The sequence below is a fragment of the Stegodyphus dumicola genome, chromosome 1, assembly GCF_044657685.1.
Source record: "Stegodyphus dumicola isolate Sdum_Otavi_A_Nest chromosome 1, ASM4465768v1".
Classification (NCBI taxonomy): Eukaryota; Metazoa; Arthropoda; class Arachnida; order Araneae; family Eresidae; genus Stegodyphus; species Stegodyphus dumicola.
Genome location: NC_140768.1, coordinates 207,631,832 through 207,658,479, shown reverse-complemented (window position 1 = coordinate 207,658,479; position 26,648 = coordinate 207,631,832). Strand labels below are relative to the sequence as shown.

Sequence of the window (26,648 nt, the reverse complement as noted above, 5' to 3'; positions counted from 1 at the left end):
TGCGTTAGAGGAGAATAATAGTTCAGAATCAACTTGATTGGGCAGCAGAAATCTCGAAACAGCAGGTTCTAACAAAAGTAGAATAAACGAACAGAATACCGTCCCTGGCTGTCGCACCTCAGTTTGTCAAAGCTTAGTAGAGAGAGGGTGGATTAAGTGGAATAAAGATTGTGTATTTAACACCATCGATAGACTAATCCCGAAGTTCCCCTTTTCGTGCCCCAGCCATTATCCTGCTTCCAGCCGCAACAAAATAGTCGCGTAATTGTATACGACGACATAAACTAGAAAGTTCCGCCAGCTGATGATGGAAGGGAACATTCACAAACTTATTTTGTAGAAGTGGAAACTCGCACTAATGCCCACTACGCAAAAGGAAACGAAAATGTCTTGAAAATTTGTGTTGATTATTTCTTCCATTTTTTAAGAAATATGAAAAGACAAAACAATGAAATATTTCCCAAAGATAATTCAATATATTTTGTCTGTAATTTGCGTATTAGTCTAATACCAGTAGTCTACGGAGATATCTGTACCTGTAGCTTTACATTCAAATACTCCTATCTGTACCTGTAGATGACTATATTATGTCTATATAGGTAGCATTGTAATGCCATTTCAAATTTTAAAAATACAGATGAAAAATTATCAAAATATACCGTCAAATAATGTCAGTTTTTGCTTTTTTTGGTATTATGAAGTTTTGATAAAAATGCATATCAAGATACCAAGAATAATATTCAAAACATGTTTTCTATTCCTTTTGTTTGAATTTCATATTCACAGTAGTTAAAAAAGTTACAACTTATTTTGGGGTGGTCATGTAAAGTCATTAGGTACTTTATTTTTGAGAAGGAGGCGTGAAAAATATGCAAAACCTTAGCCGGGATTTTAACGGCCTTCCGACTGCTAGTCGGGCATGTTTCCAATTATATTCCGAAGGCACGCAATAAGGAGAGAGAAAATACCTTACAGTCATACTGAGAGAAAAAGCAATCATCAAAAGACCGAGACTTAGGTAATGAACCATTTTCTAAAATTCCATCTTTCGAAAATAATCAGCTGCAACTTGGAGAAAATGCAATAGAAAAATTTACATTTCTGCTTAAAAAAGAATTCGTTTAAAAGTTTACACTGATCGAAGCCTTCTTATATTTCGCTGCGCATTACAGTGGCAATTACTGTGCTATCTTAAGCGTACAGAAGAACGAGCCATGAATATAATGCAGGTGACAAATGAGAGCGGGTGCGGACATCCGGATGGCTTATGACTGGAATTTGAGAATTTTGCACCGGTATTTAAAACTTTTACACTGGTATTTTTACACTATACAATAATTTTATATTCATGTATACACTGTAACGTTTACATAAATATTATTCACTAATAATTAAACATTTAAGCTGATGTTACTCTGATATGAATATATGTAGTACATCGAAAAATCTGTTCATCCAGCATATAGTTGTTCGTCACATCTAACAGTCCGGCACTCTTTCACCGGCATTCTTGCTGTGGAATGCAACTTCTTCTATTTTATTAGGCAATATTCGGGAAAGCTCGGTCATCTCTTCAAGTCTTTTGCCATTTTCTGTTATTCCTTTGTATGAAGCTTGACGTTTATATATTGTTTACTTTCTTTATATTTTTATATTTAATATATTTTCATAACTTGACGAAAATGATGTAAGTGAATGAAACGAAAATATAAGGCTTTGAAATTCATTCAAAGCTGAATCTTATGAACCACTTGGACATACTACTAAAATAATTTTCAAAATTTCCGCAGGGCCTTTGCACGTCTGGAAATTTGAGAAGTTGATCTTGCAACCTCTATGCGAAAAGTTACTCTTATCATTCTATCCATTCAAATTAACAACGTTGACCCAACTTATAGTTAAAAAATGTATTCAAATCTTGAAATGTAGCCTAGAAATTCGATTGGGCAAATTTTATAAAACTCTGGCTATAGGGTGTTCAGTTCAGTAAGGAAGATGGAATTTTTGCTGGTGCTATCGCTTAAAAATGTAAACGAAACAAGCGTTGCAAAAGGCTTTACGAAAATTATATCCGGATAATAAACATGAAACAAAAATTCTATCGAAGAAGGCGAAATGTTAATGATTCGATGACCAAAATTGTGAATTATTTGAAGTCTGTGAAACTCTTCCTCCAAACAATCCATTTATAATATTTTGAAAAAACAAAATTTCTGAATGGATTGGGAGTGATAAAAATAATTTTGCAAGTGTAAGGGGTGATGATATCATAATTCAAAGCATGTTAAATTTGTAGGTTGCAGAATAAAAGGAGAGTGATGAACAAAAAGATCCAACAAAGATCGCTTGTCTTCAGGAAGAACTACTCATTAACATTCAACTTCAGTTGAATGATATTTAAAAAAAAAATTGAAAATATTCAGATTTTATATTACTACCAAAGGGGCATATTTTTTTTCATTTACACAGACTTACGAGTTTCGAGAGCTTTTAGGCTAATGTTTCTTTGGGCTAAAAATATTTAAAAACAGCCTATCTTTAAAATTTCTGATAGACAGACTCGCGCGCTGGAGATAAAAATAATTTTCTTATTCGTACAGCGTTGTCTTTGCTTAATCGTTGACTTTGTTAAATAAAAATTTCTTAAAGTTTTGCAAAATAGGAAATAGGTAATAAAACAAATTCGAAATTGAATATTCGGGCGTCCAAGTACCCATGTTCGGGTACATAATTACGTCATTCAAAATTGGGTGGCTCTAGGTATCGTAGTTTTTTCACAGTGCGAGAAACAAAACATTCATGCAGATTCTTAATTACTTAATTTCTTTATAATACAGGGAGATAATATTTCAGGGCAACAATTTAAAAAGTGATTCGCCATTTATAATGAAAAGCCACAAAATGCTGTTTTGAGACTAATAGGCCTTCTGTGCTACGGCCCCTTTGGGCTAAAAAGAGCGCAATGTGTGAAGCATGTGAACAACTTTATTTAAATTCACCTAAATAATCTAAAAAAAAATATTTAATAATGTGCACTTCTGTTATAGAAAACATGTTTACTTTCTTGTACGAAGTAAAAAAGAAGTATTGTAATCTCGAAAAGTTTCAGGCAGCATATTTCAAAGAAAATATTCCATTTTGACCGCTATCGAATGCAATTTAACGATGTTTCTGCGTGACATCTGTACGCAAAGACAGAATAAAAGACTCTTTTTCTCCAAAAAATTATAAAACTGCTTTAAAATGAATTGTCAAGAGGATTTTTTGTGGTGTTTCGCACGTATGTATCTCGCATAACTCAAAAACGAGTAGCCTCAGATGTTGTATATATAGGGCTGTTATAACAAGTAGATGTGCACCTGGTGTTTTGGTTGCAATCGGCCGCACCAAACGTATACAAATATATTTATATATATATATATATCCACTCTGTTACCCGGTTCAGTGATCTCAGTTTCTTTACTCTTATATGTTTGTAAATTCTACATTTTACTTCCTTGTACGAAGTAAAAAGGAAGTATTGTAATCGCGAAAAGTTTCAGGCAGCATATTTCAACGAAAATATCCATTTTGACCGCTATCGAATGCAATTTAACGATGTTTCTGCGTGATATCTGTACGTAAGGACAGAATAAAGTACTCTTTTCCTTCAAAAAAATTATAAACTGCTTTAAAATGAATTCTGAAGAGAATTTTTCGTGGCGTCTGTACGAACGTATGTACGTACGTATCTCGCATAACTCAAAAACGAGTAGCCTCTGAACGTTGAAATTTTGTATATAGGACTGCTATAACACGTAGATGTGCACCTCGTATTTTGGTTGCAATCGTCGCACCAAACGTATATAAATATATTTATAAATATATCCACTCTGTTACCCGGCTCTATGATCTCAGTTTCTTTAATCTTATATATGTTTGTAAATTGTGCACTTTTTGTTTTAAAAATGATTGAATTTTGTTGTTCGTATCTTCCGGTTAAGGTTTTTATGCTTTTAGGAAATCTACAAGCAATATTTGTGGAATTATCGACAATTTAAAAGCTGTTTAAGTGAGGTTATGCCTAACTTTTAAATAACATGGCGGACATGTTTGTTTACATTTGAAACAGCAAAATAGATTTGTTCAAATTTAGAGAGACTAAGCTTTGCAGCAACAAAGATAACGCCTTTATTTATTATTGCGAATTAAATCAATTTTAATCCTTTCTTTAATTTTTTCGAGGAAATAAGTGTTTAAGATTTACTTCATAATTGTCAATACAGATATCTTGTGTTTTAATGTATTTTTGCCGTGTCGTTTTTGCCTTGAAGTGAGAACTGAATTAATAGAATGGGAAATACTGAATCGTCTGTGAAAAACTGTTTCTTTCTTTCTTTTTTCTTTTTCTTTTTCTTTTTTTTTTTTTTTTTCTTTTTTTTTTTTTTTTTTGTTGTTCGTTGCTTAATTTCTTTTATACATCGTTTTAGATTTATTATAGTATTTGAATTGAACATCTGGCAACGATTAGGTACTTCTTAAGATGATATAAATGTTGTGCATTCTGAGTTAAAAAATGAAGGAAATATAACGCCGTTAAGTGAACCTAGCGCCAGAGTGTCGCTATGGTAAACAAATTTAGTGAATTTTAAAGAGTGCATTTATTCTATTGCGGTTTATGCGCTATTGACAAAGTAGATTTAATCAATCCAATCAGTTTAAATGAAATGCAAGAAAAAATGCGTATAATTTAATATTACGTATAAGGAAGACATGTGGTGTACACATCAGATTTTTTTTATTTCTAATGGCAGATTACAAAAACAACTGTAGACAGAACAAGCAAAGGGAAAAGTGAATAGCAAAATTAAAAAAGAGTCCATAGTATAATCTATAAATATATGAAAATTCAATTGGCTGGTCACTTAGCGGACTTAGGCTTGGCCACTACTACGGCTGGAAGTGGTGGCCACTTTATTGCGGAAGCAACCTAATAGTTGGGTCACAGTTACCTATTATGAAGGGACGGACAATTACAACCATGCCATCTCGGGAATTCGAACCCGGTCCTTTCCCCATCTCAGTAGGCTCCCCTATCCAATATACTATCTAGGCGGCAAGTACTGTCATAAAGAACTAGTTTGACACATGTAAAAATACGTAAACACAAATTACTTCCTTCTTAAATTATTTTCTTCTTGGTCTTTTCTTTCTTTTTCTCGCTTTTTAGAGTAAATTACGATGTAAATTACGTCAATGTATGCATGTGAATCGCGATGCTAATAAGTTTGGGAAACACTGCTCTGTGTTATTTACAACAATAATACCGAAAACAAATTTTTCAGTTTGCATCTCTTGCAAAAGTTATATATAGTGAATCTTTCTAAGACGACTACTCAGAGTTTCATATACTTTTGGACTTTTTTTCAAAGTGGTTGTTTTAGAAAGAGGACGGTACAGATATGTATTTACATTCGTGAAAACAGTAGTCACTTTCAAAGATAATCCCATCGACAAGTTTTCCACTGTGTTTATAAACCTAAATCATGCCCGTATATATCTCCACAGACAGCTAAAAATCTTAAGAGATGTGGTATGATAAATTTCTAAATAATTTAAAGAATTCTTATTTCCCGCAAAAGGAAATAAGGCTCAATTTTGTTCGCTATGCTTTTTAAATTTTGACTTAAAACTACAGATTAAAAGTCAGTAAACCTCCGTGCCTCTCACAAAAGAGGAAAAGGACGACTTTCAAATAAATTCGATTAATTCTAACTATATTGTCAAATAATTTTGAACTTATATAATAATTTTAATTATGAAGATTAACTGTAAGCATGACTTAATAAGGTAAATATTGCTTTTTGCTTATAATGTAAATTGCAACATAAATAAACATAAATCTTAAACCTCATTTCAATTTCCCATTTTCATTAACAACAGCTGCAAGTTTTTTAGTTAAAAAATAGTACATTCAATTAATGTGGTAGACATCATTAAAATATATATGATATACAATTTATATAGTGTTTAAAAATATAACAGAAATTTTTAAGGAACACATTGTTTTTTAATCTTGGTCAGCCGGCTGTACAAATTATCTCCTAGTAAATTTTAAATTTTACCGAGTAAAAGGTTTAATAAATTTGTTTTATTGATATAAAAAATCTGATGTGTACACCACATGACTTCCTTGTACGGAATATTAAAGTATACGCATTTTTTCTTGCATTTCATTTAAACTTATTGGATTGAATTAAATTTACTTCGCCGACAGCGCATAAATCACAATATAATAAATGATTTCTTTAAAATTCACTCTAGTATTTGTTTATCATAGCGACACTCTGGCGCTAGATTGACAGTATTATATTTCGTTCATATTATAACTCAAAATGCACAAAATTTATATCATTTAAAGAATAGAATTATCTAATCGTTGCCACATGTTCTATTCAAATACTATAATAAAGCTAGAATGATGTATAAAAAAATTAAGAAAATAAAACAAAAAAGAAACAGTTTTTCACAGACGATTGAGTATTTCTCATTCAATTAATTCAGTTCTCACTTCTCGAGATGGGAAAAATACATAAAAACTCAAAATATCTATATTAAAAATTACGAAGTAAATCTTAAATACTTATTTCCTCGAAAAAATTCCAGAAAGGATTAAACATGATTTAATTGGCAATAATAAATGAAGGCGTTATCTTTGTTGTTGCGAAGCTAAGTTTCTCTAGATTGGCAACAAATCCACTAGTCTGCTGTTTCAAATGTAAACAATCAATGGCCGCCATAAAAAAAAAGGCTTAGCGGCACTTGAACAATTTTAAAATTGTTGATAATTCTAAAAATATTGCATACAGATTTACTAAAGGCATAAAAACCTTAACCGGAAGATAAAAACAACATAATTCAACCATTTTTTAAAGCAAAAAGTGTACAATTTACAAACATATAAGAGTAAAGAAACTGAGATCCCTGAGCCGGGTAACAGAGTGGATATATATATATAAATATATTTATATACGTTTGGTGCGACCGATTGCAACCAAAATATGAGGTGCACATCTACATATTATAGCAGTCCTACATACAAAATTTCAACGTTCTGAGGCTACTCGTTTGTGAGTTATGCGAGATACGTACGTACGTACGCACGCACGTACGTACGTACGTTCGTACAGCCGCAACGAAAAATTCTCTTTAGAATTAATTTTAAAGCAGTTTTATAATTGTTTTGGAGGAAACGAGTCTTTTATTCTTTCCTTACGTACAAATATCACGCAAAAACATCGTTAAATTGCATTCGATAGTGGTCAAAATGGATATTTTCGTTGAAATATGCTGCCTGAAACTTTTCGCGATTACAATACTTCCTTTTTACTTCGTATAAGGAAGTAAAAATGCTAAAAATTATTAATACTATTAGACCAATTAGTATATTAAGTCGTTTAAAAAATATTACATAATGGTAAAAAATAATATTAGTAAAGCAAAATTTTTGAAAAATGCTAATTTTAGCAAACCAGCAAAACTTAAAATCCTTATATTCCATCGTTTTTTGCCTCTTCACATGTATAAAAAACGCAGCATTTTTGCACTAAAGGACATGAAATTAATCAGAACTGGAAACAAAATTGTTGCATTTTAATGACCATCCCTAACAGAAGTGAAGAGTGTTGATTGAAATCTCGTTTCAGATTGCGCTTTGGATTTGGCGATGAGTGTGTCTTTGAGGGAGGGAGGTGAAGTCCGTGGGGACTTGGTGAGGTCTGCGGTGCGGAAAGACAGACGGACAGGCGAATACATCATACGACCCCCGGAGGGCCCGACACATCTCTGGCAAGCGGAAGGCCCGTGTATCCGCCGGTAACGGTAGCTTGAAGCCGACAAACGATGATAAAGGTAAAGTGCTACCTCCTGTGTCTTTAAGCAAGGGGAGAAGTGGGCCACCTATGACGCTGCGTTTTTCAGTCTTGTTTAGACAACTCACGAAGCTGATGATGATAAATTTGGGGAAACTAAGAAAGCTTGACGTAATTAAAGACTATGAAGGAAATTTTATCTCTGTGCATTTAATGTTATGCATATAAACTAACTAAATTTTGTTAATCTTAAGAATCTTAAGAACTGATAAGCGAATAATCAAGTTCGTGTGATAGGAAACAACAACATAGAAGGGTAAAATAAACCTTTCTTATTCCAATCAAGTGTAACAGAACTCCGTCTTGGAGTTGTACAATAAAGCCGACACTTGGGCTTGAACTTAAGAGACTAAGAATTAAACTAAACTAATTGTAACTAAAGAGATATAGCCGAAGCTATCAAAATTCTAACAGGGTTGGCCCTTAACGCTAATTGACTGCGAAGCTATCAAAGGCCTAAAGTACGGCCGAGCGTAATAATAGCTTACGAGAGAAAGCTTACGAGTAGCCTAAAAAGGCGGACGCTTGCAGCCAGAATATCTGGTATCTCTCTCTCTAAGACAGTAGAACTTCGCGGTTAAATAGCGCTCTTCTTCATTAGCATTCAGACGTGATTCTAAAACTACGTTCTGGCCGGCAGTGGTAAGTTGAAATTAAGAAGCGATAAGAAAGGAAGTTTAACTGTTAATAAAATTAACATAATCCTTACAAATGTTTTAAAACATTTTTTTAATGTAGTTACTTGAAATCATGAAATTAGAACCTTTGAAGAAGGAATAAATTTGATGCTTGTATATTTATTACTTCCGCTTTAAGTTCAGAATAGTTAGCAAATTAGGATGAGCATCAATTAGAATTTCAGAACTGGATATAGTTATAAAATTAAATTTAGGACTGAAAGAAATTTTACAGGTTGTCAAGCATTCAGAGGCTATCTTCACGGTTTCGACATAATTTACGAGCATTTATCTGGCTGTCAGTTTTTCTCTTTACCTTAAAATAGTTAAAAAGCATTTGTAAAATTAAAAAAACCTTAATTAGTTTTTATCATTAATTATTTTACAAATGTTAACTGAGATCAAAAATATTAATTTTTTAAACGAACTTAATATCAGTTACATTAAAAAAGTATTTCTTTGTACACCAAAATTTTATAATTAGTTTTTTTAATATTTTAATTTGAAATAAAAATCCAAAATTAAAATTAGAGAAATGTAGTCCTGTTTTTGATTATACAAATTTATTTTACTTTTGGGAAAGGAAAACACTTTTAGACTCTCTATCTCTATTATTTATATATCTTTCTAATTTTTAATGAAATCTAAAGACAAAATAAATTTTCTAAATTCTAAAAATTAATTCGGAGCTCTCAGGATTCAATAAAACTTACCAGGATATTAAAGATAAATCCCAAGGAAAAGAAGCCTGTCTAGGTGAGAAATTTAGGACAATGTTTCAAATAATTGTGGCGTTCTTATATTACGGAATAAAAATTGTTTTGTTACTTAGTACTAGAAAATATAAAATGGATGTTAAAAAAACTGAGGGCGAAAACTCGGATTTCTTAGCATTTATCTTATAAGCAATATATATGATTTTCCTGTTATTTCAAATATAATTCATAGACTATTATTATAGAAGAATTTGAAACCCTATCTTCATTTTATTTGGGGAGAGGGGATTGTAATCTATCTTCTTAAATTTTCCTTACCTTCTGAGTATTTTTTCCTGGGTAAGAATTTTTATTACTTTTCTTTCAAATGATTTTCAGCATTCACTTTAAAGTGGTATTGCGAATGCTTTTCATTTCAACCTTACAATCCTGCTTCTGCATTTACAAATTCAAAATCCAAGATTTTAGTAATTTTCGGCATTTTATTGCTTAAAATAACTTTCAAAACTAAAGAAGAAAACCGTTCATTTAGCCAGCAAAAACGGGCTCTAATATGAGATACGAGAATCTAAATTCAACAATTGCTACATTCCACTGTAATTTCCGATCATAAGCATATATAAGAGCATGAGATTTAGTTTGTTATTTCACTATTTAAGCAGTGCTTTGATGGAAAAGTAGAATTTATATTTTTCTGCCATCTCTTGAAATTGCACTCAATACCATACAAATTATTTTGTACACAACTGTGAAATAGTATTTTTTTATTGTTTTGTTGACTTTTTAACAGTTGGTTCAAACATCAATGAATCTTACTTTCATACATACGAGAGGATAAATGGGCAATATACAGACAGATATGTTAAATTATTGCTTTATTTTATAATATTACCTTATTGGATATAACTTATCAGTTACACTTTACCGTATATATATGTATATTACTTGAATAGCACATTATAGCAGCTAATTCATATTTTATAAATGACATTTTATTTTATAAAATTACAAAAGTTAACCAAAATAATAAAAAATCCTTAATAGTATAAACAATTGTAGATCTAATAGATGTAGGAGCACTTTTTGGCATGCAATGTTGTTTGAAATCGTTTTGAAATGAAGGCATACAAGTTTCGAATGATGGTAAATATATACACTGCTGGCCATTAAAATTGCAACACCAGGAAGGAATGATTTGAGGAACGTCAAAATCACATGAAAGGAAGAAGAGGTTGGGATATGCAAATGATTAGTATTCTAGCACATTTAGACGACATCTGAAGTACTGCATCGAAAGTTCTGTAGTGACTTTCTCATTCAGAAATTGCTTTCTAAGAATCACAGAATATCATGTTTGCACAGAATATCATGTTATGCCTCGAATAGTAAGAAGAAATGTTTACCAGCAAGTGTCGTAGTTCGACAGAGGCAGGATCATTGTACATCGAGAGTGTGGATTATCGTTCCGTGATATTGCCCATCGCACTGCTCGACATCCAACTACTGGCATGCGAATATGGAATCAATAGGTTGCTGAGAGACATACTGAATATGCAGGATACTCTCTTCTATGACCAGCGCCATAGAGGGCAGACATATTGTGAGATCAGCCCTACAAAACCGTATAACCACATCATGGACCATTAGTCAGAAAATAGGCATGTTTGCAGCACGTCCAGCATCCGCTCGTACGGTGCGTTGACTTTTAAAGCAGCGTGGACTATCAGCAGGGTGACCATTACTTTGGTTTCCCTTGACAATGCAGCATAGAGAGATATATGGTGCGCCGACCGACAAGCTGGATACAAGAGTGGTCCCGGTTCTGCGTGCAATATTCTAATTACCGTATACGTGTTTGGGAGCTCCGAGGAGACAACACGTCGCCTGCTTATATTCGCTATCCTCATAGGGGCCCTGGACCTGATGTGAGGATTTGGGCAGCCAATGAGTAGACGACACGCGCATCTCTAGTTCGGATCGATGGTAATTTTAACACAGATCGGTACATTTATGATTATCAAACGTCCAGTGGTTGTTCCATACCTTGAAGGCCTGCCAAACGTCATCTTCCAACAAGGTAATGCAAGACCACATGTTGCATGTCGTGTTCTGACCTTCCTTGATACACAGAGTATTCTATTCCTGCCTTGGCCTACACAGTCTCTAGATCTGTCACCCATTGGAAACATCTGGCCATAGGTTGCTGAGAGAGTTACCCACCACCCCTCTCCAGCTAACACGGTTGATGAAGTGTGGCATAGGTTTGAAACAGCATGGAATGAGTTGGCCGTTTCTATCATCCAAGCAAGTTCGACTTTGTGCCTAACGGGGTAAGGGTCGTTTTAGTTGGCAGGGGTGGCAGCTGTTTCTACTAATTTCCCACCCCTGCGTAAACCCACAAACTGCTTAAAATTTAATCATTTTGTCTTCATGCCATACTGTTTACATACAATAAATATTTGTTTTTGTATTTGTTTTCCTTCATGGTGTAGCAATTTTAATGGCCAGCAGTGTGATTAGTATTTCATACATTTTGTGTTTTTGCATTTTGAATTACAACTGGATCTTTACTTTGCAAAGGATTTTAGTATCACTTTAGCTCATAGGCAATAACTTGAAGAATTTACTTTTTAATTTTATTTCAAATTTTGCAGCTCAATTCGCAAAATTCTTGACCTCACAAGTCCTTTTTAGTTAGTTTACCTTTCTTATATCCTATATATATATATATATATATATATATATATATATACATACATGACATATATAAATGGCTCTATAAATGTTATCAATAAATGAATATATTATATATATGGCTCTATAGGTGATATTTAATTCAGAAATCAAACCTATATTAGCAGGTTTTCTTTTTCATGTAATAATTCTCCTTACCTCCCTTCTATATTTGCAGGTAAAGTTCGTTTTCTTACCACAGTTGTGCCTCGCAGAAGATGTTCCGCCGAAACTAGTATATGCTATCATGAATTTAGACACGGTACACCTTTCGTTATCTCTAATAATTTTACATCTAAGATTAGAGATGCACCAAGAAGTCGAACACCAAGTATGACCTCTTTGGAACACGGGCAATTAACATATTTTCCGCCACTATGGCATTAAGTTTTACAAAATACATTAAAATCCGTTGTTTCAGTTATACTTTAGAATATATACATAAGTTAATCATACGAAAAGTGACGGTTTTCTCTACGGGCTTTAATGCAATAAAAAACAAATTAACTTCTGTAAGCGTACTTTTCCCATTATTTTGAACATCGACAGTAACTTACTTAAATATTGCGTTATAAACAGATCCGATATTATCATTGGCTTCTCGTAACTGTGGTAGAACATTTAAATATATTGTCAGAAGATGCAGAGTTATTACTCTACTCGATTTCCTCTGAAAAATCATCTGGGAGAACTTCAAAATTACTGCGAACATTACCCCAGATGTTCACTTATCATTATTTGTTTGTTATATTTTTTTAGAATGCTATGCAAAAATTTAGAAATTTTCACACGTCGAAACATTATTTAATTTTTTTCTTATTATTTTCGAGTATCGTTATTATAATTTTTTTCTATTGGCTTTAATGACTTTTAACATTGAAATGTAATGCATACTTTGAAATTCTTTCCGAAAAATAGGATTACAAATTAAAATATTTAACATTGATTTATCTTTTAATAAATAAGATTATGTTTAGACTGATAAGTAATCTAACAGATAAGAGTCTAATAGATTACATTTGTCTTAATTACAGTACTCGAATATACTTAGAGCTCTGCATCAGAAATCAAATTTACCTGAACTCTTGCTTCTGTTAGATTGATCTTCATAGCTAAATCTTCTCTTGTAAAAACATCTGGATAGTGAGTCTGCGCAAACGCTTTTTCCAGTTCTTCTAACTGAAATAAAAAGTTAGATTTAGTTTTCCCTTCTTTCTAAATGCAAACATGTTATGTATAAAATTTTGATAACTCATGTGCAGTGAAAAAAACAAGCGTACATTGTTTATTAGAAATTTTTCAAGCTTCTCGTATGCAGAACTCTACAGCAAAACTCATTATTTCATAAAGCTAAGGTACTATATCTTTTATTGCGTAATACCTGTAATATGTAATTGCTTGTAATAACGATTTAATTTATTCCGCTCTTACAATAAAATTAAGTTAAATAGAAGTTATTTTTCGTTTTAAATCCAAGCCCACATTTGGATTTCCTTTGAAATTATTTCAGATACAAATCTGCTGAAGGAATGAGCATTAATAATGAATCTAAATGAATTTTTGGTAATTCTTTTCTGAATTTACTATTCTCGCATACAGAATTAAACATTTTTGACAAGAGAAGACTGAAGAAGGCAAGCTTTCGCGAACTAAAGCAGCAGCAAATTTCGTCCAAACATTTACAGGTCAGTTGTGGTAAATTACAGTTGACTTAAGTTCCAGAATAAACATTTATTACTTTGTAAAGGAAACCTAGTTTTAAACTAAACAGTTTTTATTCAGTTACTCATCTTTTCTGTCTTCTCACATATCTCCATTTCCTGCGAGAATTATATTTCAGTTTCGCGTGTTATGCAAAAGTAAGGTAGAAAGATACTTTTTAAGCTGGTGTCTGAGTTTCTTCAGACAGTGCGTGTTCTGCCGTTCGGCCACGTTGCTTTGCTGATTGAACCTTGGTGTTTTACGACCATGCATATTAATTGCTGCTTGCTTTGTATATATCAGTGGTATGGTTAACAGCTAGGTCGCGTTAATTATCGCTGTGCAGTTTCGGCTGATTATTTAATTTAGACTTAGTTTTAATTTTATATTTCTATTTTGAATTGCAGCCAAAAGTATTGGCTAAATTTGTAAGCACCATGAGTGCCGACTGTAAGTTCTTTCTTGAACTGAATGAAAGGGTCTCTTTACCTTTCTAACGTCTTGTCAGTTTGAACTTCGCGAATAATCGTTTCTCAGTTCAAGTAAAGATCTAGCCAGCAAAGTAAAGTTAATTTAGCTAGAATCTTAACACCTTAACTGATAGGAAAACATTTAAATGTTTAAAAACTTGAAACAAGTTTTTGGTGGTAATAATAATGACTTTTCCCTCTTTTTTCAGATTTTAGGTCCGGAATTTTAGAAATCTGCATCGATGAGTTGCGCACTTCATGAAGCTGGTAAAACATGTGAAATCGACCTTTGTACATTTTCAATGAAATTATTGTTTAGATTGTGTAAATATAAAAAGATTTGATGTGACTTTCTGTGAAAGATTAAATATGCTATTCTATAGGTCAGCATATTGTGAAATGCACAAAAAGAAATACATTCCGATGATGAGTAAAAAGGTTCTTTATGTACTACCTGTTGCACTGAAAATGTTGTCCTATTTCTTCTTTGCTTCCTCCGCATAAAACTTTCGTCGTGAAGATCATTTTGATATCCGTAGCTTGCATCTGTAATAATAAATAATAATATGAAATTCACTTTACATGAGAAAAGCAGCTGTATAATTCTTAATTTTCTGCACTTAATTATTCATTGAAAACTTTTTTAAACATCTCAAAATTTTTTTGTAAAATAAGTACCATATTTTACTGTTATATCACCTCTTTAAGAACGTTGATTAATCTAAAAAAAGATACCAGGTTAAAAAAAATCTATTCTTCGTGTTTTTTCATTCGAATTTTTCTAAACCTAACTTAAAAATTGTTGATTTTTTTATTCAAAACATTTAAAAGATTACTTTATTGAACGGCTAGCGTAAACATTTATTTAAAAAAAAACACAAATCAAAAATAACCTCAAGAAGAACTATTCAGCTCAATTTTAGGTATCATACTTAATAAAAAAGAAAAGTGGGTTGAACCCAAAATGTCTCTAGATGCTTGTTTAATTAAATAAAAAATTCTTTTTTAAAGGTTTCTACATTTTAAAATGAACCTCAAAACGTGTTTAGCTTCTAGTGCTCCTTAAAATAGGCACATTTTTTATTTATGCAACTCTTTCCCTTGAATGAGATTCAAATTTTCTTTTAATTAAAAGATTTTAATATTCAATTTTTTTTTGTTATTTTTATTATTTTAAAAGGAGAATGCGCCAGATCTGTTCGAGAGATTCAAAACAGATGAGAAGATTTTTAAAAATTTAGTATTTGTTCCCGTCTGTAGCTTCTGCGGTGTATTATATTTACGTTACTTTTTATAAACAAATTATACCTTATAAGCCGTACAGAGTTAACTGTTTTAAATTCGAAAAATGTTATTGACTCATATTTATCTGGGTTATATCAAGTTTAACTTTACGTACTCATGTTTCTTTTCTCATACCAAAAATGCTCTTTACAAGATCCTTTTACCGAGGGAAGCAATTCAGTTTGTAGTCTAAAGATATGATAGTGAGTCAAATGATAGTGAGTTCCACACTTGGCCTCCGAATTCGCCGAAGCTTAGTCCTTATGAATTTTTGAGGAGGGGAGGATATGCTAAAAATACTGTTTTATGAAACCACTGCAACTCGATCTTGAATTCAAAATCTGTATCATCCATGCTGTACTTTCACCCACATTAAATATATTCCGATGTGGGCGGACTAAAATGGCAGTAAAACTGTATTTGTGTTTAACAACAGGAGCTCACATGAAGCACATTTATAGTTTGACTAGAAATTTTGATAGTTGAAGTCTAATTTAATGTATTAGAGGTAAATATGTGACTGTTAAATTACTTTCTGTAATTGTTTGGAACAGGATGATTCTTTTTTACTTATCCTGTTCAAAAACATGTTAGGCTGTTTGGACACGGAAAAACACACGAGAGCTACCTGCTTAAGAGGAGAGGCTCTTTAAAGAAACAGGCTGGTATTCACAATACAACGAAATCCACGAAAATCAAACATACACCCAAGCTGTTTTCTCGAGCTGGAACTAGTGTCGAACTTCTAGTATTCGGAAACCACTCCCTGTTCAAAAATCAAGCAATGAACTGAAGAATTCGATCAAGGTTAAGTGTAGATTAAATGCAAGTTAGTGAACGTTTTCTCAAAAATTCAATTCGCTTTTTTTTATGCAATCTGTCTCGTTCTTAAAAAGGTATTCATAACACTTTTCTATGTGATTCTCTGCGAAATATGAAAATGAATTTTTCTGGTTATGTCCGTCTTAGAACACTAGTATCATTTAAAAATTAGCTTCAGTTTCTTTTGTTTATGATCACTAATGCCTTTGAATCCATAAATTAACATTCATACTTCAATAATTTAGTACTTGATGATGATTTCTTCTTAATTTAATTCTGCTGTTTTTTTTATTTGAAAAACAGAAATGGCTTGGAAAAGTTTTCGTGGATTATTAATTCTCATCTCATAGAAAAAATAATAACTAGATTAAAATTTAAAGTGTTTTTAGTGTTAAACAAACGTTAATAAAATGACTCAAAATTGAAATTTAGGAGAAATTTCAAATTTTATGGTAAGTTATAGATATCTCATACTTCTAGAAGTAATTCAAATTGAGTCTTGTAACAGCATACTGAAGAAGAGAATACTGCCGTGTCAAGATAAGAGTAACAGACAATAACTTTGTAGGGTTTATATTTATTTTAACTAACATTTATTTTAAGTTTAAGCTATCTTTCCTGTCAAGCCTTTACTTTCCAATAGAATTGCCAATGTCAGAGTATGTAAATCGTAGTAGAACGCGCAGAGTATTCAAATTTTAGCAGAAGTAATTGAGCTTAAATAGAAGGGAAACGAGATTGTAAATGTGCTTCTTGAATCGCGAGCGTGAAGGTTGCTAGGTAGAAATATTAAGAACCGCGCGTCTCGGCCTGAGTGCTTATTTCGGCAGTTCGTTGAATCTTACAAATTCTTAATCAGAAAGTTTGCTGAATCTCAGCTGTATCTTAGAACGCGGTTAAGTTAGTTACGATTATAGAGCCTCGTAGGTAGTGACTTCGTTATTTATTCATCCTGTCCTTTATTTTTAGTTGCATTTTTGTCTATTTTGTTCAACCGCCGGGTCGGCGTAGTTTGTGAGCGTCAAGTGAACGCAACTGGGATTTCTAAAGTGAAATAAAAACGGAGTTAAACCCTTCTTACGAGTTTGTGTAATTTCCAGTTCAATAGCAGTCACTACTACTGTTGCTGACAAGTTGGGACCTCCCAACATCATATTGGCGCCTGAACACTTTACGAACTGAGATGGCCGAAAACTGGATGGAAGCTCCTGTACAACTCCAACAACAAAAAATGGCGAACCAGTTAGAAAGATTTGGATACCTGGTCCAAACGATGAGAGCATCGATCAAGCCAAACGTCAATTTCGATGGAAAAAATTCAGTGGCGATATTTTTAGAAGGCCTAGAAAATCATTTCCAGTTATACCCTGTGCCTGAAAGACAAAAAGTTGCCATTGCCACGTCTGCACTAAGAGGACAGGCCTCACTATGGTGGAAGAATATAGGGAAATTTTTATTAGAAGAATTCGGAGGTCAAACATATACCTTTGAAAATTTCAAAATATGATTATTAAAGGCCTTCTCCATAGTGAAAGACCGAGCAAAGCTAGAAGCCGAACTGTATAGTTTTTATCAACGTAATATGGAAGATTTGACGGACTTCATTCTGCGTAAAGTTAAGCTGATAAACATGCTGTATGGGAAGAAACCCGACGCAGAGATTATTGAAATAATCTTACCAAGATTACTACCTGCTGTCCAAGATTACTTCGAAATCCGAAACCCAAGCACCTTGCAGGAGCTCATCGAGTTGGCGGTCAAGTTCGAAAACCGCAGAATAGCGGAAAAATCTAGAGGGGCATCGTATTCTCCAGGTCTCCGAAGGCAATCCTCAAATCAACAGTCCGGAAACACAAATCGCTCTTTTGGGGGAAAGCTCGAAGGTCAAGGCCCAAAAAGGAAATTTGAAAACAGCCGTCCGCGTACCCAGAAGACTGAAGTTGAAAGGAAGGCTTTAAACGAGTAGAGGGGCCTGTAAAAGCGAGGGTCCAGATCCCGGAAGTTTCGAAAAAACCCTCAAGAAGATAAAAATACGGTCGTGGTAAAGAATTCACAATTACCGATTATACAAGTCCTGGTTGGCGATGCACCAGTAGAAACCTTCATTGATACAGGGGCAGAAGGTAATTTTATGAGTGATACATTTTTCAAGAAGAATTTTAATAGGTTACGATTATTTAAAAATAAAAACGCAGAAATTATAGCGGCGCAAGGAAAATCCTGTCAATGCATCGGGAAATTATCATTAAACATACAGGTAAAAGATGAAAGCCTCAAAGTATTAATTTTTGTAGTAAAAAATTTGCAAAATCCACTTATTTTAGGTATGGAGGTTTTAAGGGCCGCGAGGGCCAAATTGAAATTTCAGGACACTTCTATAGTGCTGGAGATGGACCGGAGGGTGGTTAAATCAGTGGAACAACCGCAAGTTGACCTTAGCCATTTGGATGACCATGAAAGTCAAGCCATCCAGCAAGTGGTGAGTACTTTTTCAAACTTGTTTTCAGAACGGCCTGGCAGCTGTCAAATAGTACGCATGAGATACAGTTAACTGTCGACAAACCCTATAGGACTAAACCTTATCGCTATGATAAACAGAAAGACCTAATCATAGAAGGACATATTCAGGAAATGTTAAAGAACAAAGTAATAACGCCCATAAATAGTGAGTACGCGAGTCCAGTCGTACTATGTAGGAAAAAGAACGAGTTTCCTCCTTCGGATAAAAGGGCTTGGAGGTTTGCTATCGATTACAGAAAACTGAATAGTATTACTAAATTCCCAGTTTACCCTTTGCCGGTTATAGAGGAAATTATTAGAAAGATTAAATCTACTAGATACATGACTACTTTGGACTTAACGTCTGCCTACTATCAAATAGCTATGAGACCCGAAGACATACATAAAACCGCGTTTATAACAAAATCGGGCACTTATGCATTTTTACGCATGCCCTTTGGGTTGTGTGGGGCCCCATCAACATTCCAGAGAGCTATGGACATTGTTCTAAAGCCTGTTCTAGGAAAATCGACTTTAATCTTTCTAGATGATATAATTATAACAAGTAGTACGTTGGAACAACATATTAAAGATCTAGAAGAAGTTTTTATATTATTAAAAGAGGCCGGTCTCACAATTAACGCCTCAAAATGCAAGTTCGCAACTAAAGAACTTAAATATCTGGGTTATAAAATTTCGCAAAAGGGTATAGAAACTCAAGATTCAAAAATAAAAGCAATCAAGAATTTCCCACCTCCCAAGAAACTTTCTTCTTTCCTTGGGTTATGTTCTTATTATCGGTCATTCATAAAAGATTTTGCTAATATTGTTGAACCCTTGTTAGTAATCAAAAGAAAGAAAAGTAAATTCACGTGGACAGCGGAAGGAAATACCGCTTTCGAAAGGTTAAAAGAAGCGCTTATCAATGCTCCTGTTTTGAAATTCCCCGAGGGGGACGAAAACCTGGAAATTGCAGCAGATGCGTCGGACTATGCTGTGGGTGCGGTTCTTATGCAAAATAGCCATCCTTTGGCATTTTTTAGTAAAACGTTGAATCATACACAAAAGAATTATACAGCTACAGAGAGAGAAACATTAGCCGTATTAATGGCTGTACACAAATTTCGAGTTTATTTCGGCAAAGCGCCAGTAACAGTCTTTTCGGATAATGCGGTTGTTGGTAGACTTTACTCGAGGAAAAAACCTAACGCCCAGGTTAATAAGATGGGCTTTAAAACTCCAAGAATATAATCTAATAATAAAATATAAACCGGGTAAGGAAAACAATGTAGCTGACGCCCTTTCTCGTATAAAACTGGACGATGAAGGTAATGAACTTAAATGCGCTGTGTTGATTTCAAAAATTTTAGATTCTAGAGAAACAATTATTGCTGAATTGAAAGCTGATCCTGAATTTGGAAGTATCTATGCGTATTTGAAAGACCCCGAAAGCTTTGAGCCCACAGATATCGATGCGATAAGAAATAGAGCAGAAAACTATGAAATAATAGATAATTTATTGTTTTATACGAAAGCAACAAACGAAAATTTCAAATATAGACCAATCATCCCAGCCTCGCTTCGATTAAGCATTTTGAAGGAATTACACGACGCGAAAACAACGGGTCATTTAGGGGTCAAAAAACTATAAAAAGGGTACGCGAGGCGGTATATTTCCCGCAATTATACAAAATAGTAACTGCGTATGTCAGGTCCTGCAATCAATGTCAATTAATAAATGTTATTAATTACAGCCCGGCCGGGTACTTAAATAGCATTCGCGCTACATTTCCGAATAAAATTTTAGGCATAGATCTTTTTGTCCTTTCCCCCAGAGTGAGTTAAATAAGAATCGTTTTCTTTTAGTAATACTAGATCATTTTTCAAAATGGACAGAAATTGTCCCACTTAAACGCGCGTCAGCCAAAACAGTCGCAGATGCATTCTTACACAGATACATTTTAAAATACGGTGCACCGATAAAAGTCATTAGCGATAACGTTAAGCAATTCGTTAGCCAAATTTTCGAAAACATTTGCACTGGACTTGGCATACGCCATATCAAAATGGTTCCGTATAGACCACAAGCAAACATCGCAGAAAGAGTTAATAAAAATATTGTAAAAATAATTCGAAGTTATGTTAGCACACATCACAAGCGCTGGGATGGCTACATAAATGAGCTAGCTTATGCTTTAAGAACAGCAAATCATGATACTACGGGAAAAACTCCAGCAAAATTATTTTTAGGACGTAAGTTAATTACGCCACTAGATAAATTATTCTTTGTGCAACAAAGAGAGGAAGAATTCAAACAAAAAGATATACAGAAACTCATTGATCAGGCGGTTAAAAGTTCGGATACGGCAAGAAATAGACAGAAACTTTACTATGATAGAAAACGACTTGAAGCAGATTTTAAAGTAGGGGATAAAATCTTAAAGCGGAAATTTTCTTTATCAAGTGCCCCAGATAATTTCACTGCAAAATTGGCTCCAAAATTTGAAGGCCCCTATGTAATACAGGAAATCAACGAAGTCGTATTGTACCTTAAGAACGAGAGAGGGGGAAATCTGTAAAGCAAGTCCCGACCAGGTGAAAAAATGTTATAATCAAAATGATTTTGAAATCCTTAAAAGTTTCTTGCAGCATTCAAGAGCAAAAGAAGTGGAAGTTCCAGAATTAAAGCCACCCGCTCCACCACCGAAGAAGCAGAGAACAGAAGAGGAACCTAGCCCTTCTACAAGTCATTCTAGGGTCCCGAAAAGAAGAAAGGAAAATGGTCAGATTCCAGCATTCAAGAAGTCAGGAAATCAACGCCGCCGCGTAAAGAATCTTTGGTAAATAGGAAAAGACTAGATACAACTTTCCACATTAAAAATTCTGCGTCGAGGTAACCACGTCCAGGGCCAGATACTCAGGAGCAAACAAGTCCGCCGTTCACGAGAACAAAAGACAGAAGGAGGAACGAAAAGATTGGCACCAACAGAACAAATTCAAGCAAGAATCCAGACCGGAGGCCGCCAAGACCAGCCTTCCAGGGGCCAAACGGAAAAGACAGGAACCTGAAGACTACCACCCCAAGAGGCCGGCGTATAGAGGGCGAAAAAGAAAAGTCACCATGGAGGAAACTCGAAAAACCCAGAAGCGGAGATTGACTTCTATGAATTCTATAACTTGGGATCAATTTTACGAGAAGAGAATGTCGGAGTTCCAAGCATCGAAAACTCAAAGATAAGTAAAATCTTCTATAAATTTTTTCTTTTGTTCTGAAAGGTTATGCGTAAATACGAAGTTCTATGTTTTGACGGAAGTCAGTTTGTCCCTGTTGAGACTTAGTTTTGTTTTACTTCATTTAGCTAAGGCAAAAGCATTATTTTCTTTAAGTGTAAAATCTAAGAGCAAGCAGTTCAAGTTGGTCGAAAGACTTGTTCTGTTATGTTAAAGCCAAAATTTGGCCGAAAGTAAAATAACTTCGTATTCTTGTAGTAATGAAAAAGTTAGTTTCAGTGCCGCCAGCTTGGCTAAAAAAGCATGAAGTAAAATTTTATTTTTATCTTATTCATTTTATGGTAAATTGTAAAAATCATATGTATTAGAAATTTGTAAATATAGGTAAATACTTGAAAGTTATGTAAAAGTAGAATTTAGTCTAGAAGCATAAAATTTTAGATACTAAAAGTAAATGCTCAAAAGAAATGAATTCAAATTTAAGTATTAAACTGTAGATAAAATCATGCTTTAGAGCGAAAGCCTGCATGTCTAAAGATGAATGAGGGGAAATTAGAATGAATGTGTTTTGTAGGGTTCTCCACCTACACTTGAATTTTAAGAATGTTAAACATAGCTCATCGAGTTTCAGTATGTCGATTAAGGTGTGTCATATTTGGTTGTTGGAATTCTAACAAATCATTGTGGTTAGGGGAAGTGTTGTAATACAAAAACACGAAGATTCCCGTTTGACACCACACATGGTGGAGAACCAGGGTAAAGTTAAATTCACGTTTGAATACTCGAATGAATGTGAATTAAGCAGTTAATTAAGGAAAACAAAAGGATCGAAAACGAAAACTTTATCCAGTGTTAAGAAAGTGTAAATCATAATGTATTTAGAAGATACTGATACTTATTCCTTCCAGATGCTGGAAGGAAGAGAAAAGATTGATTGCTGAAGACCAGAAAGGATCCTTTAAGAAGAAATGGTAATCTATTCATTTACAGAAATGATTGTAATTTTATAGGAAACAGTTTGTTTTATGTAAACGGGGCTCTTGAGTTTTAGATCAGAATGTGGAAACTTTTTCAACAGATCGTTTCTAGGACCTGCTTCCAAGTTTACGAAATTCTGGCAGCGGCAAATGTAGGGTTTATATTTATTTTAACTAACATTTATTTTAAGTTTAAGCTATCTTTCCTGTCAAGCCCTTACTTTCCCCTAGAATTGCCAATGCCAGAGTATGTAAATCGTAGTAGAACGCGCAGAGTATTCAAATTTTAGCAGAAGTAATTGAGCTTAAATAGAAGGGAAACGAGATTGTAAGTGTGCTTCTTGAATCGCGAGCGTGAAGGTTGCTAGGTAGAAATTTTAAGAACCGCGCGTTTCGGCCTGTGTGCCTATTTCGGCAGTTCGTTGAATCTTTCAAATTCTTAATCAGAAAGTTTGCTGAATCTCAGCTGTATCTTAGAACGCGGTTAAGTTAGTGACGATTATAGAGCCTCGTAGGGACTTCGTTATTTATTCATCCTGTCATTTATTTTCAGTTGCACTTTTGTCTATTTTGTTCAACCGCCGGGTCGGCGTAGTTTGTGAGCGTCAAGTGAACGCAACTGTGATTTCTAAAGTGAAATAAAAACGGAGTTAAACCCTTCTTACGAGTTTGTGTAATTTCCAGTTCAATAGCAGTCACTACTACTGTTGCTGACAAGTTGGGGCCTCCCAACATCATAACTTATTGTTAAATATAAAAGCAATTCTTGGCTTTTTGAAAAATTGTTATTTTAAAATATAAGTTAAATCGCTTTGAAGACTGAAAAACTAGTAACCATCTCAAAAACAGTTTATTACTGAACTCAGAATTCTTTGATCTGGTTTAAAATAAGGAGTATGTAAATGCATTGTTTATGTAAAAGTATATTTTAAATATTGAACTCAGATATTTCAAATGCCCTCAACAGTTTGTTCTACGAAATTGATTGTTTACGCGTGTAGGCAATGAAGAATAGGAAGGATAATTATTGGACAGATCCATAATGAAATAATAAAAAATTCTTTTAATTGAAAAATGTTAAAAAAAGAATATTTTTATTAAAGATCCGATAGTCATTATTTTTATGAAAGACCTCAGATTCATTCCAAGATACTGGATTGGCTAATCAATTAGCACCAAAATAAATGAGATAAGATTCACAATTTTTGTATACCGGAACATTTGCAAGAAAACCCTGAATACTTTTCACCTTTTATATTTATTAAAGTAAACGAAAAATAAGTAATTTAATAAAATACAAAACGTTTAAATTATGCACACATAATTCGAATTTTAAAATACCCATTTCTTTCCGAAGATTACTTACAAAGAGCATTTCAAGCCTATTTTTATCAACAGAGTGCTCCTTTTATCATCAGATATGCAAATTAGGTCTCAGAACAGGATGTTGTTCTCCTGTTCAAAGTGGGTGCTCTAAATCAGTTGTCTTAAATTGGCGGCATTCGAGCCTGATGAGGTCCCGAAGCAAACTTATGCGACAATCGAGCACATTTCCCGTAAATTAATTAACATTATTATTGAAAAAATGTGAAGAAAATGCTTAAGATTTTATGGAGTCCACTTTTACGTTATTTTCATTGCGGGAAACGAACATGAATAACGCTGTGGAAAATTTAGATATGAATCTAATTAATTTACACTATGATATAAATATTATTCAAAGATTTGAAGATACAAGTAGTGGGTAAAGGCCAATTCTGGAACAATAGAAGCTCCACATTTCCTACCTCCATGTTCCAAGCCTCCTCTTCCCCACCCCTCCCACGCCTTCTTATCCCACACCCCACCCTCTCCCTTCCAAGTGCTCTGCTCATGGAGGTAGGAAAGGGAGGAGGGGCCATTCCGCGCTAGAAGTGAAGCACTGCTTTGAAGCTTGGGTCACCAGACGGGGTGTTTTTTGTTTACATTCAGAAGCTTGCTTGACAAAATTCTGATAGTATTTCGAAACACGACAGTTCCATAGAAATCGAAAAAGGGACACTCTCGCATGAAAGAAACATTCATAGTGTGATGGATAATAGCAATTTGTATAGTTTACTGACATTTACGCAAAAATCACATCTTGGTTATTTTTCAATAACTAACAACAGCGATTTTGATTATGAATTTGTTTTATAAAATTCTAAGCTGTTGCACTACAAAAATATAGATTTTAAGAAAATTGCTAAAAGAGATCTGCCAAAATTTATTTTCTAGAAGATTTGAAAAGTTTGAAACTTGATGGCTAAATGTAAATATAAAATTATGTATGTTAAAATATTTGTAATTAGGCACATAGGTCATATTAAGTTTTTATTAAATAGAGTAACGCATGCAAGGGCTATCTGCCTAAAGAGAGAGATGCCATCGTGGGGGAATTTTGAAGAAAAACTGACCTTTGGGTGGGTATTAAAAATAATACTTATAATTTTCATTCAAATTATATTCATATATATTTTTATGTAAAATTTTCGGGTGTATGCTAAATTAGTGTAAATTACTTTACACGAAAAATATAGTGAATGCACAGAAATTAAAGATTTGCACATGCCGGAAATGATAAATAGGAAATATGTATGAGTATTTATGCATGTGCTTGCAAAAGCATGTATCTGCCTTTGACAAAATACTTAAATATTCATTAAATTATTTATAAATGTCTTTGAAATGAAGAATTTATTCACTTATAAACAACTGTGATAGTACTGTGAAGAAATCTAATGATTAAATGTATCTAATTTATAATGATTATAAATGTTATCTAAATATATAATAACCTTAATATCGAATTGTAAACATAAATTGAAATCCTGTTGACAAATACGTTATAAAACTATTTAAGCAAGAATTGTTCGTATTGGAAAGCAATCTGTTAAAAGGTATTGTAAAGCAAATGCTATGAGATGCGCACTTAAGAACGTAATAAAGAGTTTTGGAATATGTATTGTTGAAATGAAGGGTTAAAAAAAATCTGATAAGTATAATTAAAAGAATTATTCCCTTTACATTTTATAATAACTCAGTTACAAGTTTTAAATAATACTTAAAAAAAATTAAAAAAAAAAAAAAGAAAAGAAAAAAAAAAAACTTATTTTATTCACTTTCAGAAATGTTCAGAGAAAGTCAAATACTATTTTCCTAATAATTCTCTAATTTAAAATGAACCGAATAGAGCATTAATTATAAATTGACTTACATTTTTCGATTTAAAAGAAGCCAAAAAATCATGTCATATTTAAGAAAGTATTTTAGGAAGAAGCTCTATAAATAGAAAAGAAATAATGCATAATTTTAATATTAATAATACAATAAACTTCGATCTTAATTTTTGCACCTTAACCGAATAAAATCGAATTACCTTAATTTTTTTTCTAATGTAATTAACGAAAACTTGTGAAAATATTTCATTCAAATTAAACCATTCTGAGAAAACTGTCCTGTGAAAAGTATAGCATTTAATTCCGTTCAGAATGAAATGTTGTTTAAAAATATGTTGTTTTCACATACTTAGGACTCTGAAGTGTTGTAGAAAAAAATATATACATTTATATGTATATTTGCGACGTAATTACAAAATATTTACATCCGA

The 26,648-nt window shown here is 33.2% G+C and overlaps 1 protein-coding gene across 1 annotated transcript in view; it reads right to left on the bottom strand.

Moving 5' to 3' along the window:
• Positions 1-26,648, bottom strand: part of LOC118205488 (uncharacterized) — a 67,584-nt gene that overhangs the window by 38,717 nt on the left and 2,219 nt on the right. Inside the window, exons 2-3 of the mRNA XM_085806915.1 lie at positions 14,662-14,753; positions 13,114-13,215 (exon numbers count right to left, since the gene is read on the bottom strand). Of these exons, the coding sequence (XP_085663041.1) occupies positions 13,114-13,215; positions 14,662-14,753 (194 nt within the window). The remainder of the gene's footprint in view (positions 1-13,113; positions 13,216-14,661; positions 14,754-26,648) is intronic.